Source organism: Anas platyrhynchos, chromosome 1 (assembly GCF_047663525.1).
Source record: "Anas platyrhynchos isolate ZD024472 breed Pekin duck chromosome 1, IASCAAS_PekinDuck_T2T, whole genome shotgun sequence".
In the NCBI taxonomy this organism is placed as follows: Eukaryota; Metazoa; Chordata; class Aves; order Anseriformes; family Anatidae; genus Anas; species Anas platyrhynchos.
The window spans coordinates 151256260-151269599 of NC_092587.1; the positions used below are offsets into that span (position 1 = coordinate 151256260).

The following is a 13340-nucleotide window of genomic DNA, read 5'->3' on the forward strand; positions in this document are numbered from 1 at the left end:
TTTCACACTTACAGTTTAAAAGATAAAACAGATTTTGTTCTCTGATTAAAAACAGGAAACTGGTTCTGTAAATATGGTTCATGATGACTTTAGACCTGAGTTTGCCTGAAAGTAAAACGTAACATTAAAAAATTACCCTTGGGAAGGTCATAAAATATCAGAGGGATAGTGCCTAGACATATGTGTAATCCTTAAAGCCAGCAGGGTACTCTCTAAAATTTCTTTATCTTTCACCAGTGATTTTGGATGATACTGTAAGTGGATTATCTAGAACCTGAAATGACTCCAGCAGCAGCGTTGTTCTAAGCTGCAATCTTTTTCTGCAGAAACAGGAAGATCTAGTGAATGAGATTTTCAGTAGAAATCGATTACAGCATGACTCCCTTCTTTTGAAGTTAATGGTTATATATGTCTCTGACTTTGGTGATAGACGGGTTAGCTGACAGTGAGTGTACTTTGAAAAGATATGCTCAATAATAATCGTAAATTACTACTATGAATTTTAGAAATATCAATATCAATGATTTATATATTAATATCTACCTTGTTAAGCAGAGGCCATAGTGTGATAAAAACTATGAATATGGTCAAGAGAAAAATTCATGATAGAAACAAAATTTTTATAAAATAATGAATAGTTTATAAATATTGTAACATAGTATTATTACTCTAACAACTGTGCAGGAGTGCTGATGTTATTGTTTGGTCCTTCCATAAAAAGAGCAGTGGTGTAAGGAAGTAGTCTAGGAACCATCTGTTAATAGCAGTTGTATGTTCAGAGCTCCCACTGGAGGAAATGGAATTGATTGGGTTAGCACAGTAAGAATTCAGGTATGGATTTGTGAAACAAGTTACATTTAAAAGGGCAAACTGAAAGGATGAAAGGAGGCTTTTGGCTTTTGTAGTAGGTACTTAGATCGTTTTCATGGTCACCAAGAAAAATAAATAAATAAATAAATACAAATTAACCCTTTTGTCTTTTATTTTTTTTCACAAGGAGTCAGCTAAAAAGCAAGCACTTATCCTTTTAGGTTTCCTATCTTTCAAATTCCCAGAGTCTCTGAAAACAAAAATAACTTAGAATGTCAAAGAAATATTTTAACTTCCTAGTGATAACAGCAACTGTACATTGGTTTGAGCTGTCTGACCTTTTAACGGGACATATTCTAAGTAGAAAAGTTCATATAAATGTTCTTTCTATGAAGTGTTACTGGTATAATTTGGTCATAGGAACCTTAATCTCAAATTTTCTGATTTTTATAATATTATAGCCATTAATTATAGGTATACCAAGAGTATTTTTTTTCTATAATTAACCTTCTTTAAGGAAAGTCTCTTGACTAGAAAACTAGGCTCTGTGGTCTAAAACTGGAGGATGATATAAGGGGAAAACAAACCAAGACTGATGAGTTGGTTTATTGACCATAGGAACCATCATTTTTTGACTTTGAAGGGTTTGAGGCAGTTATCCATCTGTAGTCATTCAGGACTGGACCCAGTATTGACCCCTGGGGTACTTCATGCTGAACCCTGGGGTACCCTTTAGCCTGCAGTCTTGAAATGCTTGTTTTTATTGCAGAGAGAATTGTTCTTGTCTAACACAGAAGATCGTTCAGCTGCAGGTAATTCATATTTAGTTATTGAACTCTTTACCTAATTCACTGTTTGGAGCAATATTTTTATACTTTATCAATATATTTTTTTTTTTTTCTGTAATTTTCTGGGTCTGGAAACTGCATGAGTAAGTTGGTAATTTCAATTAGCTTTCTTGTGATATCTTTAAAAAATAATAGAATACCAGAAAAAAAAATACTTTTTTTTAAATTTTTTTCTTCTTCTTTTTTTTTTTTTTTCTCAATTTCTGTTGAATAGATGCCATAGAAAAGGGGCACATGTACTGCCTCAAGTTCTTCTTGAGATATGTACACCATATGCAGTGCATATGTAGTCAGGAAGTTCTTCAGGCAGTTAAAAGCATATCAGAGAAGCGCTCTCATGTCTTTGGCAACAATCTTGGTATTGATGGATTCTGATCGAGCAATGTGGAGTCAATTATCTCCTGGTGTGTACTTTGCATTCCTGTGCTGAACTAATTTCTCAGCTCACCTATTGGATTGATGCTGTACTCCACACACGTTGAATACCATGCAGAGAAGTACTCAGTATATTAGGACGAATTGTTTCTTCACATTGCAAGTGTATGTAATTTTATCTAGGCACCCTATTCAGCAAAGTATTTAAGTACATTGCCTAGCAGAACTTCTCAGATGCTTGAAGCTAGTTATGTGCTGAATCAGCACGTCAGTCTTTAGTTGATGTCAAGTATGGTCTATGAAGGTGTAAAATATTTTAAATCATGTTGTATTGGAAACGACTGGTGATATTATAACCAGTTCTAGATTAGCAGTCTAATGCTGTCTACTCCATGTAGACTAATCTATTCTTATTGCTATCCTGAACCACAACATAAACTGCCTAGTGACACTGGTTCTAACAAGCCTATACCTGTATAGGTACAGGTACTATAATCAGAGATTCCTCCTTTTTAGTATAAGTCATACCTGGTGCATGGAAACAGCTTTTCTTCTGGAGACCTGAAAACAAAATACAAAAAGTGACTTGAAAACAATACAAAAGTGACTTTCAGGGTAGTGAGGCACTGGCATAGGTTGCCCAGAGAAGCTGTGGATACCCCATCCCTGGAGGTGTTCAAGGCCAGGCTGGATGGGGCTTTGGGCAACCTGGTCTGCTGGGAGGTGTCCCTGCCCATGGCAGGGGTTTGGAACTGTGTGATCTTTAAGGTCCCTTCCAACCCAAACCATTCTGTGATTCTATGAACTAGGTTTAAATGAACCCCTTAAAACGAGTGCTTTGCATTGTAATGATGGAGCCAGCAATACTTTTAATAACAAGCCCTCACACAGCTAGTTGTTTGAATCTGAGGGATTTTCTAATGAAAACCATAATATAAAATTCATTAGCTACCAGTAGCCTGGGCTCTGCATCTGCCTGAGTCAACGAATTAATTTACATTTCTGATAATATTCATAAAATGTTGTCTTATGATAATCCTATATTATAATGGCTTTTGTATCATAAACCTGAAGTATTTAAAGCATACAAATGGGTATGAATTAACACATTCTAGTATAAAAAACTTAAGGTGCCCAGAAGAAGTTCTGAATCCTTGAGTGATGTATGCTAAACATGTTTACAAAAATGGAAATAGGTACACGTGCTTGTATATCTATCTGTCTTTCTAGTTAAGCAGATAGCAAAATTTCTGGGGAGTCCTTTATAGCGCTGGCTGGAGGCATTTATGTGTCTGTGTGTTCATCTATGCAGATATGTATGGCTCTCAGGCATCATGAAGAAATAGCTACAGAATGGGTGCAGCCACTGTTCTCTGTATTTGTAATTGCCCAGGAAAAATTGTGTAGGAAGCTTTAGTTTCACACTGACAGGTTTATAGTAATCTATTGCTATCGCATGCAGTGCATAAAGGCAAGAAAAATAAAGTAATTATGACTCCTGTTCACCCAATTTAGCTGTCAAAATGCATCTGTGAGTTAGATTAAAGGAAGAGGACTTTCAGAAGAACAATAAAATGCTAATTATACTAAAAGGCAGGCTATAAATTTCACCTGTTCTGTGGACAAATAAGATTAATTAAAGTGATGAATTTTAAGGCATTGGTCTGGAGCCTTAGGATAACGGGGTGAATACTACAAGATTTTCTCTGTAACTTTCAGTAATTCATTTTAAGTGTTTTTATATCAGAATTCTGTGCTGTGACTAGAAAGTCAAAATCATCCTGAACATGAATGGAGAAATGCTACAGACTGTTTTTTTCCTCAGACCGGAACTCTCCCTGATTAGCTTTCCAAGTCTGATTCGAAATTGCTCTGGGACTGAGCCAAAAATCAGGATTTCCATTTGTTAGAAGAGAGAGTACAAGCAGGGAGAAAAATGATGTTGCTTGCTTGTGTGCCTGTTCAGTGCAGTTGGAGCTGTCATATTGCAATCTTACGTCTCTTTGGTTTACCCAGTTGGCTCGTAGCACAAGTAATGTGAATCCTCACTTCTGTGCTGTGCTGCTTTGTGGGCCCTAGCAGGAACCTGCTCAGAATGAATTTTCTTTGCTAAGGTGTACCTTATAACTAAACCGCTTCTTGGGAAATGGGATGAGCAGGTTTTGATTCTCTCTCTTGCATATTTACTGCCATTATCAATGGTGTGCTGTGAATGCCTATGAGGAGCCTGAGCTTCTTCTTACAGAAGTTTGGGAGTACTTGTGTATATACTCATGTGTATATGCCACAGGTACAGACCAGAGAGCCACAAATTTGTCCTCTCTCACCTTTTAACTTCACTGTCCCCTTGCACTGGACCTACCTAAAATCCAATTGCAGTGCAGCTTGACAGAGCCTCTTCAATAGCTCACACAATGTGCCAGAGGAGCAGGGAAGACAAGTGATGCTCAGCATCTGGCAACAGTAAAAAATGGGAGGCCTCTCACTGGCTAGCATGCTGTATTGCAGTGCTGTCTTTTTTTTTTTTTTTTCCATGTCTTTCTATTTTTCAGTGTTATATTTACCAGCAAAAATCAGTTTGAACCAGTTTGAATATTTTTTTATTTTTCCACCTGTTTTACCAAACCATTATTGGTGTTGTGAATCCCATCTGTTTCAGTCACAGCAGTACTTACACTAGATGTGTAATGATTTGACTTTTTCTGTGACCATGGCTATATGCGTGCAATATGAAGGATTTAGCTATCTCTGGTAGAACCCTGGCCCAACCAAGGTACAAGAAGCTAACACATTCTTACATGGATGACAAGTCATTCACAATGATCCTGTTAAAAGATATCAAAGCTAGCTCAGCTAGTGTCTGTGGAACTCAAAATCACATTTTTCCCTAGATTTGAACACATTCTCAAGATTTCCAAAGGTGTCTGAAGCAGTAAGTGTCCAAATTTCATGAAAACGCAGTTGGAACAGCTCTTATGTTAACTTTCGTATGTCTTGAAGACTCTCCATTTCTGTTGAGGTCTCTAAGTATTAGTATGAAACTTTTTTTTATATTTGTACTGTCATTTTATAGGTCTGAAGTCACTTTAGCCCTCTTGCTTTCAAGCATTTAGTATTGTTCTGAGCTGAATTTATGTAACACCGTAATTTTGTATTTTTCACAGAAACGTAACCTGGAATAATTTAGCTATCCCAGACACCCACTGTTCCAGAGAGCTAGAAGAAGGTTACCAGTGCCCACCTGGATTTAAATGCATGGACCTTGAAGATCTGGGACTAAGCAGGCAAGAGCTGGGCTACAGTGGCTTTAATGAGATAGGTCTGTCCTACTGGTAAAATCCATTTCAGTATCCATTTAAAAATGTTTATGAAATGAGTAGAACAGATAGCTCATGTCTGTGCTGAAAAGATATCAAGTGCAATCAGTATTCTGCTCAAGTAGAGCACATGCCAGAAAGAGAAGCTGTGCTATTTGCTTTGGAATGATGAAGTTATCTATTTTTACATTGCTTGGGTTCCCAGGATTTAAATAACTTTAAAACAATGTCTTTATTTAAAAAGAGTCAGCTGTTGATTATCACCAATATGCAAATGCGATGACTAATTACTGTGATTTATTTATGATCCATTTTAGAGTATATAGTTCACCTTATTTGTCTAATTTTAGTAGTAACTCCTATGCAAAAAAGAAAAAAAGAAGGAAAAAAAAAAAAGAAAAAGGAAAAACACACAGAATTACTTGGTACTAAAGTTATCCTCTCAGTCCTAAGGAGGAGGGGGAGAAAGTGAGATCATGTTTGTCTGTGACAACCTGGATCCAAACTGTGTTAAGTCAGAATAGCATTCAGTAAAATGACCAAGAGTCAGGCAGATAGATATTGTACTACCGGTGCAATTTTTCTCCTGTGAGAAACACCTCAGAATGACCAGCACAATGCACTCTGCTAGTTGGCACGCGTTGTGCCATCCTCACAGGGAACACAGAGCAGTAATTCAAGAAAGGTGGCAACAGTACAGGCATCTGTGGCAGGATTCATATCCGAATGGAAAATGTGCAGGTTATCCTATCAGAAAATTGTGGTTATCTCACATTTATTTAACAGACAAAGGTCCAACAGGAGCCTGCAGCTGAACATTTTCATGAGTACAGGTAGGGAGTTCCTTTCAAATGAAAAAGCATGCCTACAGGCCATATTCTTTCTGATGCCTCTCTCTGACTGATAAGCTTATACTTCATTTTTCCTGGCTTGAGCTCTAGACAGTAGACTGTTATCGTGGCCTCAGATGAACTTGAAGGTAATAAAAAGGTTTACTGATGGAATGACTACAATCCAAAAGGATTTTTTTGAGAACTGAAAGCCCTTGCAGCTGAAATTACTTCAGTTGTTTCCCAGGCCACTTAATGTACTCAACGAGCCAGTGACTTAAAAGAAGTAGTCTCCTATTATGACAGGTACTCTGTGATACCAAAGAATTTCTGAAGAGAAACTGCCATTTCTGTTCTCTTCTTTTTTCTCCTGTTCTGAGGAGAAAAAAAATAAAAAATGATTTCAACAAAGTTGTATTTCGTTTCTTCCAGAAACCACGAGTGTAACAGTTGTACCAGTACTGCTAGCTGAATAGCAGTACCTGTAGTATGAAACCTTTTATATGAAATTTTATACCTTTTATATGAAATTTTTCTTCAGTAGATCTCAAAGGACAACCTTGTCTGATATGTCAGACAACCGTCAGGTTCTTAAGTCATAGTGCCATGCCAGGGTAAATATGAGCTGAGTTCACACTAGAAGCTAAAAACATCCATGTGCAAGTTCTCTAGTTCTGGTATATCACCAGAAGAATTATGCCTTAGATAGATTGAAATCACTCTTCTTATTTTATCAGTTGTGGCATTGAAAGCTGTTATTCGAGCTGCCTACCTGGTCACTAGGGAAAATAGTTTCAACACCTTAGATAAGCTTAGTTATATGGATGATTTGAACAAGGCTGAGTGCTTAATAAACATTTTTAATGATGGCAAGGCATCCAAAGGAAACCAAAGGTTGGCAACGACAGGTGAAATAATTTGTCCAACAGTGCCTTAATTGATAAAACAGGTTTAAAAAGTGGCTGAAACTCCATTCTCCTGAGGCATAGTCCTGTGCTTTATTGATAGTCATTTTGACTGCTGTGTTTGAAAGCCCAAAGGTTGCTAATAGATGTAGGAAAATTGTCATTAATACGCTGTTTTTGTCTAGATGTTGCTAATCAGGAGATAAGCGCCTCTCAGCACAGTAGTCAGAAATTGACAATTGAAAGCTGATTGCTAAACTTTAAAATACTGGGTAATTTACAGCAGCTTTGCCACAAAAATAAGCCTCCTTAAATTAGGAATGTTAAAAACATGTTAATAACCAGCAAGTTTATCAATATTTTATAAATCTCCATTTTGTGATGTACCTTTATATGTAGTTAACAGGTAAGTAATGAAGTAGATCTTTCCTGTGTAATTACAGTATTTTATTGTGTACATTCATTGATGTTTTATTTCTGCATATTATTATATGCAGCCTGTCCTGTTGGTTCCTGAAATATATCATTACAAAAATCACAAGAGCATAGCAGTTTGGCAGCTACTGTATAATTAGTGCCACTTAATTTGCAGTATATAAGTACAAGTTATGAATATTTGATCATTTCTCTTCTTTAAACAGAAAGGGAAAGCTTTTTTACAATTTCATTATGGGGTGAAAACCACACTGTCCTAATTAGATATAAGTTAATTTAAGAGTTTTTTATACTGTAAGGATATGCCAAGTAAGTAACAATATATTTGGAAAATCCCTGAATTTTGGCCATACCCTGTTCCCACTTTTACAAATACCTCAGCTTTAAAGGGATGAAAGTTGGAAAGATAGCATAAGTTTTGGTACTTCAGAGTTTCCAGGTTTTCTATATTTGATTTTGACATGTTATATTTATCTATTTTATGTATACTTGTTTGCATACATGTATTTTTTAAGGAAGAACATAGTTACAGATTATTGATAAATAGTGCTTGAAGTCATCTTGTCAAGATAATCTAGTCTATCCACTTTCTTTCTGAAGCAGACAATCTTTCCAGGCAATCTATTGCACTGTTTCATTGTCTATACTCATAAGAAGAGTTTTCCTAAAGTCTAACCTGAATCTTTCTTTCTGTGACTTAAGATTGTAATTTTTCATCTTGTTCAGTATGGACATAGATAAAACTTCAAAAAATCTTTTCTGCATGTCTAAGGACTATCATTATGCCTCTTCTAGCCTCCATGGAAACATAGGCAATGTAGTTTTACATGTTTTGGACTTTTGCTATATGACTTAAATTTTATGCATTAAATTATTCTTGTTGGCCTTCTACAAGACTTTCTCTGGCTGATTCACCTCTTTGCTGAAGTGCAGTACTGGCAGAATATTCCAGTAAAGCCTTTACTTCATGTGTTTTTAAGCTTTATTACGGATTCTACATCCCAGTGAGATGTTTTCCATGTTCACAACAGCATGATGTGGGTGATTCATGTGTTTTTCCGGTTTGTTACAACCCTTGTGTCCTTTCGTAAAAGCTGCCATCACTGTTTCGGATCCTGTATATTTACTTTTTTTTTTTTTTAAATGTAGAACCTTGCACTTGTCTCTGTTGAATACTATACTTTCTTTTTTCATACTGTTTCTTCAGTTTGCTAAGATCTTTTTGAGTTTTAACTCTTTCTTCCTGAATACTTTCTGTACCTCTTAAGTCTATTTTTATCTGAACACTGATGCTTATAATTTATTTGTTTTTCTATAATTTATCAACTTGGTCAAAAGTGAAAAAAGTAAATAACCCAGATCAAGAACAGACTGATGGAACCTCATTTGATAGTCTCCCATTCTGACAATGTGTCATTAGTAGCTGCTTATAAGGTCACTTAGCAAAGTGTTTTGCACCCATCACAGAACAGTGAGTTTCACCTAGCCATGTTTCTGTATGTTGTCATAGTGAGACAATCATAGAATCATGGAATGGCCCGGTTTGGAAGGGACCTCAAAGATCACCCAGTTCCAACCCCCCTGTCATAGTCACGGATGGCACCCACTAGATCAGGTTGTCCAGGGCCCCATCTAACATGGTCTTGAACACCTCCAGGGATGGGGCATCCACAGCTTCTCTGGGCAACCTGTTCCAGTGCCTCACCACCCTCTGTAGAATTTCCTCCTAACATCTAATCTAAATCTCCCCTCTTCTAGTTTAAAACCATTCCCCCTTGTCCAGTCATTATCTGATTGAGCAAAGAGTTGCTCTCCATTTTTTTTGTTTTTGTAAGTCCCCTTTAAGTATGGAAAAGCCACCATGAGGTCACCCCGGAGCCTCCTCTTCTCTAAGAGATGTTTTAAAAAACCTTTTAAAATGAATATGCAGAGGACTGAATGATTCTCCTCTGTTTATAGAAACTGCTTCCATTTTGTGTTTGTATAGGAATAATACAGTAAGATTTGTGCCATAAGTTCTCCAGTGCCTGCAAAATGTCAACGTGTATTAATATCCTGCTTAGGCCTGATGTTCGTGATAATTTTTCAAACATGGGCCACATCAGCATGTATCTACAGCTAATGCCTCTGTTTTTCTTCAACATACGTGTTTCTAGTTAGGATGTAGAATGAAATTAAAAGCACTGATCAATTTTGATGAATTTACAAGTGTAACCTCTAATGAGAGTGAAGTTATTAAAAATCGGGGCAGTTCTGTTTGGCTACACCTCTAGAAAAGTTACAGGCAACAGTCATGGAGGTATGTTTTAGACCTGTTTATGAAACCAGCAATGAATGAAACATGGAGCAGAAAATCGATTAGTTAAGGCCTCAGTACCCAAAGTCCCTTACTCTGAAGTTCTGAGACAGGAGGAAGTAATAGCAGAGAAAGAGTAATCTGCCCCCTAGGTAAGATGGTTTGAGATACATAAGGTTCCAGCTGATGGGAGGCTACAAGGAGTTACTGCTTTCTTATAGGAAGTTGTTCAGGAACTCAGTAGAAAACTGAATACTCTTTCCAACAGTTTGACACACAACTTGACTTTTTAAGTAGGTGTTGCTCCTATGCAATGGGAACCTTCATGTTAAATTAAGTCTTTTATCCGTCAGGATGCCTGAAATGTTTTTTGAATACTACCTGTGGGGCCGAGTGGGAGTAAAAGAAAGGGTATGAATGGAAGGCTTGGCTGACTGTGTGGATGTGGGAGGCAAAACTCCTTACTACTGACTATACCTGTATAGTACTGTCAAGCTCTTCTCTTTCTCAGACTTCTTAGCTGCTTTTGATTCAGGCTGCTATAAAAAGGTTGACGTTTGCTTCACATTAGTGCAGCATTCAGCCTTGACTCCCACTGAGAGCATCAGGTGCATTCACAGTTGGCCTGTTTCTTCTTTCCGATTTTACTCTTTTCTTGTCTGTGTTTTTCTTAGCAATGTTTAATCCCATAGGGTGTAGCTGACAGCATGACAGTACCATGAAATGTTCAAAAATCTTGGGGTAAATATTCAGAAAAATGACCATACCATGACAGTACCATGACGTGTTCAAAAATCTTGGGGTAAATATTCAGAAAAATGACCTTTGTTCTATGAATAAATCCCAGTTACTGTACAATTCATTGGGCAGGTGATTGTATTTGTGCAAGTATTTTCACCTGATATATCTAAAAAGCATAAATATAATTGTTGAGTTAGACAAGAGCATGGAAGACTTGGCGGTTGGGGAACTATGACAAGTAATTCTGCCTTCCATGTCACTGTCTGAGTGTGTGCCTACGTTCAGTCAATGACAGCAGGAATTGCTATCAGGGCCATGCTAAGAATATTGGTATGGTTGTCTGCTTGGATGCTGCTGGAAAAGGTGCTGTATAAGCAGAAAAGTACCAGGCCCTACCCTGTTGCTGGATCTTGGGCAGTTTTTCTCCTCGGCTATGCTTTCCATACAATGCAGATCCTTTTGCATTCAGATTTTTGTAAAATCTGGCTAGTAATCATTTCACATGTCTCATGGGTGCAATCATCTGTAATCATCTACAGATGTACACTTGCAGCTACATTACCAATTTTACTCTTCACATAATCCTAGAGACTTACTTTCTCATGATTTACAGTGCTTAACATATTCTCAAAAGGAAAAGAAATTTCAGAGATGCCTAGAAGTTAAAAAATATTCTGCGAAGGAAGGGAAAGAAGTTTTATGCTATGAAGGATCATTCTGAGGAGAGAATCAGATCTTATTATATACTCTAGCACCAGCAGCCTATTTGTTATTTGCTAGGGCCAATACCCTACCAAATGATAATAATTACCTCCATTACCTGTGGAGAGTGTTTGCCAAGACTACCACATTAATGTCCATTTTACGGATAGGAGATAAACACATACATGTTGCATCTCGGAGACAAATAATAAAATTTCAATGGTAAGGAGTGCTTCAAAGCACACATAAGAAAGTTAAACCTGAATTAAACATTACTCACAGTAACAATGAACACCGTTTGATGGTACAATGAGCCAGCAATATCATCTCATTTCATGGGCTATAAAACAGCAACAGAGCTTTAGATCTCAGATATTTCACATTCATATTATAAGAACTTTTCCCTTAAAATATGTGACCCAGAATTTACATATTCTTGTCTTGCCAACAGTAGAGAGTCTTTTTTTTAAATTGGTAATTAGGAGAAATATATGTCATTGTGAAAAATGTCTGCCACGAATAGCTTAAAAGTGAACCTAATTTAATATTTGTTAATGGAAATATTATTGTGGGGCTGAAATCAACTTCCTCCATTCACTTACAGCTATTGTTTTAATAAAAGACTTGTAAAAGGATCAAAATAGCTTTCTGTTTAGCCATTAATTGGAATTTTATTCACCAAATGCTGGAGTTACACTAGTTAGAGGTGTGACCAGCAGGTCGAGGGAGGTGATTATCCCCCTCTGCTCTGCCCTCGTGAAGCCCAACCTGGAGTGCTGTGTCCAGGTCTGGGGCCCCCAGCACAAGAAAAATGTGGACCTCTTAGAGGGAGTTAGAGAGTGTGTAACAGGTTTAAATTAAAAAGGCACAGCACTTAAAATGGAAGAAGAGTAGGGTGCCATTAGTTCTACCATTCAGAAGGAAGGAATTAGGGTTAAGATAATATGCCATGAATCTGGCTTTTGCACCTCACTCTGCCACACTCAATTAAATATATTTTCCAAGAGATATTTCATGTTTCTGAAAGGTTGTGTGTCTGTCTGTAGGGTTGGAATTCCTAGTGGCTGAGTTGTGTCTTGGGTGGTGAGGTGTGATGTTCACATGAAAGCCAAATTGGAAAGGGAGGAAGAATGCTCAAACCAGCCTGGAAGAAAAGCTGAAGTCAGCCCAAATCCCCACTTAGGTACTCCTGGAAACAACAAGCATTTAAAGCTACAAGTCCATTTGCTTGTGTGGACACCTATATCATAAATTTGGGTGCAGAAAACTGAGGAAAGTGAGGAACAAAGACACAGTGACTAGAGGGATTACTATAAAGACCTGCTTTTTGTCATTCTTCCCTGGAGTTACGTCCAGTTTTTCTCCACTGAAAGTGGTTTAAAAGCACCTTTAACATTTAGGAGGCTGAATGCTAACAAGATTCAGCAACATAAAAGAAAATATTGAAAAATCCAACTTGCTATTCCTGCTGACACTGGATGAGGAACAGAGCCTGTTACTGGTGACAGAGGCTGATGTTTTCATTTCTCCATCACTCACGCACCTGATGAAGCCATCTTTTTTGTTAGGGGAGGTATTAGCAACTGCTTGGTCTTTCCTGGCATAGATAAAGGAAGCAGCTGATTATGAGTGTAGTCTTGGGCAACTACTTATTTTGCCCACTTTGAGCTTTTCACGTCTGTGAGGAATAGTTAACCTCAAGTTAATAAACAGAGTAAAAATATTTGTGGGTTATTTGTTCAAAGTAGGAAATTTTGATAGTCAAAAGGATTACAAGGGTGTTTTCAGCTGCCTAAGCTGCTTTCCCCCCACACTGTGCTTTCACGCCGGCAACCCAACTTGAATGAGGGCAGCATTGTTTTAGACAAGCCAGAGAGGGCCAGAAATGCAGAGCAGCATCACCACCACAGCCTGAATCCCTTGGCTCTGAGTCTGTTGGTATCTGGGATAATAAAAAGCAACGAGTGGATGTAATTAAGTCAGAGTCTCCACTTAATTGTACCAGTCAAAGGCAGAGCTTTTATGAAAACCACTGGCTCAGTAATGATTTCATCAAAACCTGGGGTAAGACTTTTATTCCA

At 37.5% G+C, this 13340-nt stretch overlaps 1 protein-coding gene across 2 annotated transcripts in view; it reads left to right on the forward strand.

Annotated features, from left to right (window-relative positions):
- Nucleotides 1-13340, forward strand: part of NALCN (sodium leak channel, non-selective) — a 228476-nt gene that overhangs the window by 45633 nt on the left and 169503 nt on the right. For both annotated transcript variants that reach the window (XM_038173435.2, XM_027443733.3), the window contains exon 7: nt 5198-5352. In XM_038173435.2, the coding sequence (XP_038029363.1) occupies nt 5198-5352 (155 nt within the window). The remainder of the gene's footprint in view (nt 1-5197; nt 5353-13340) is intronic.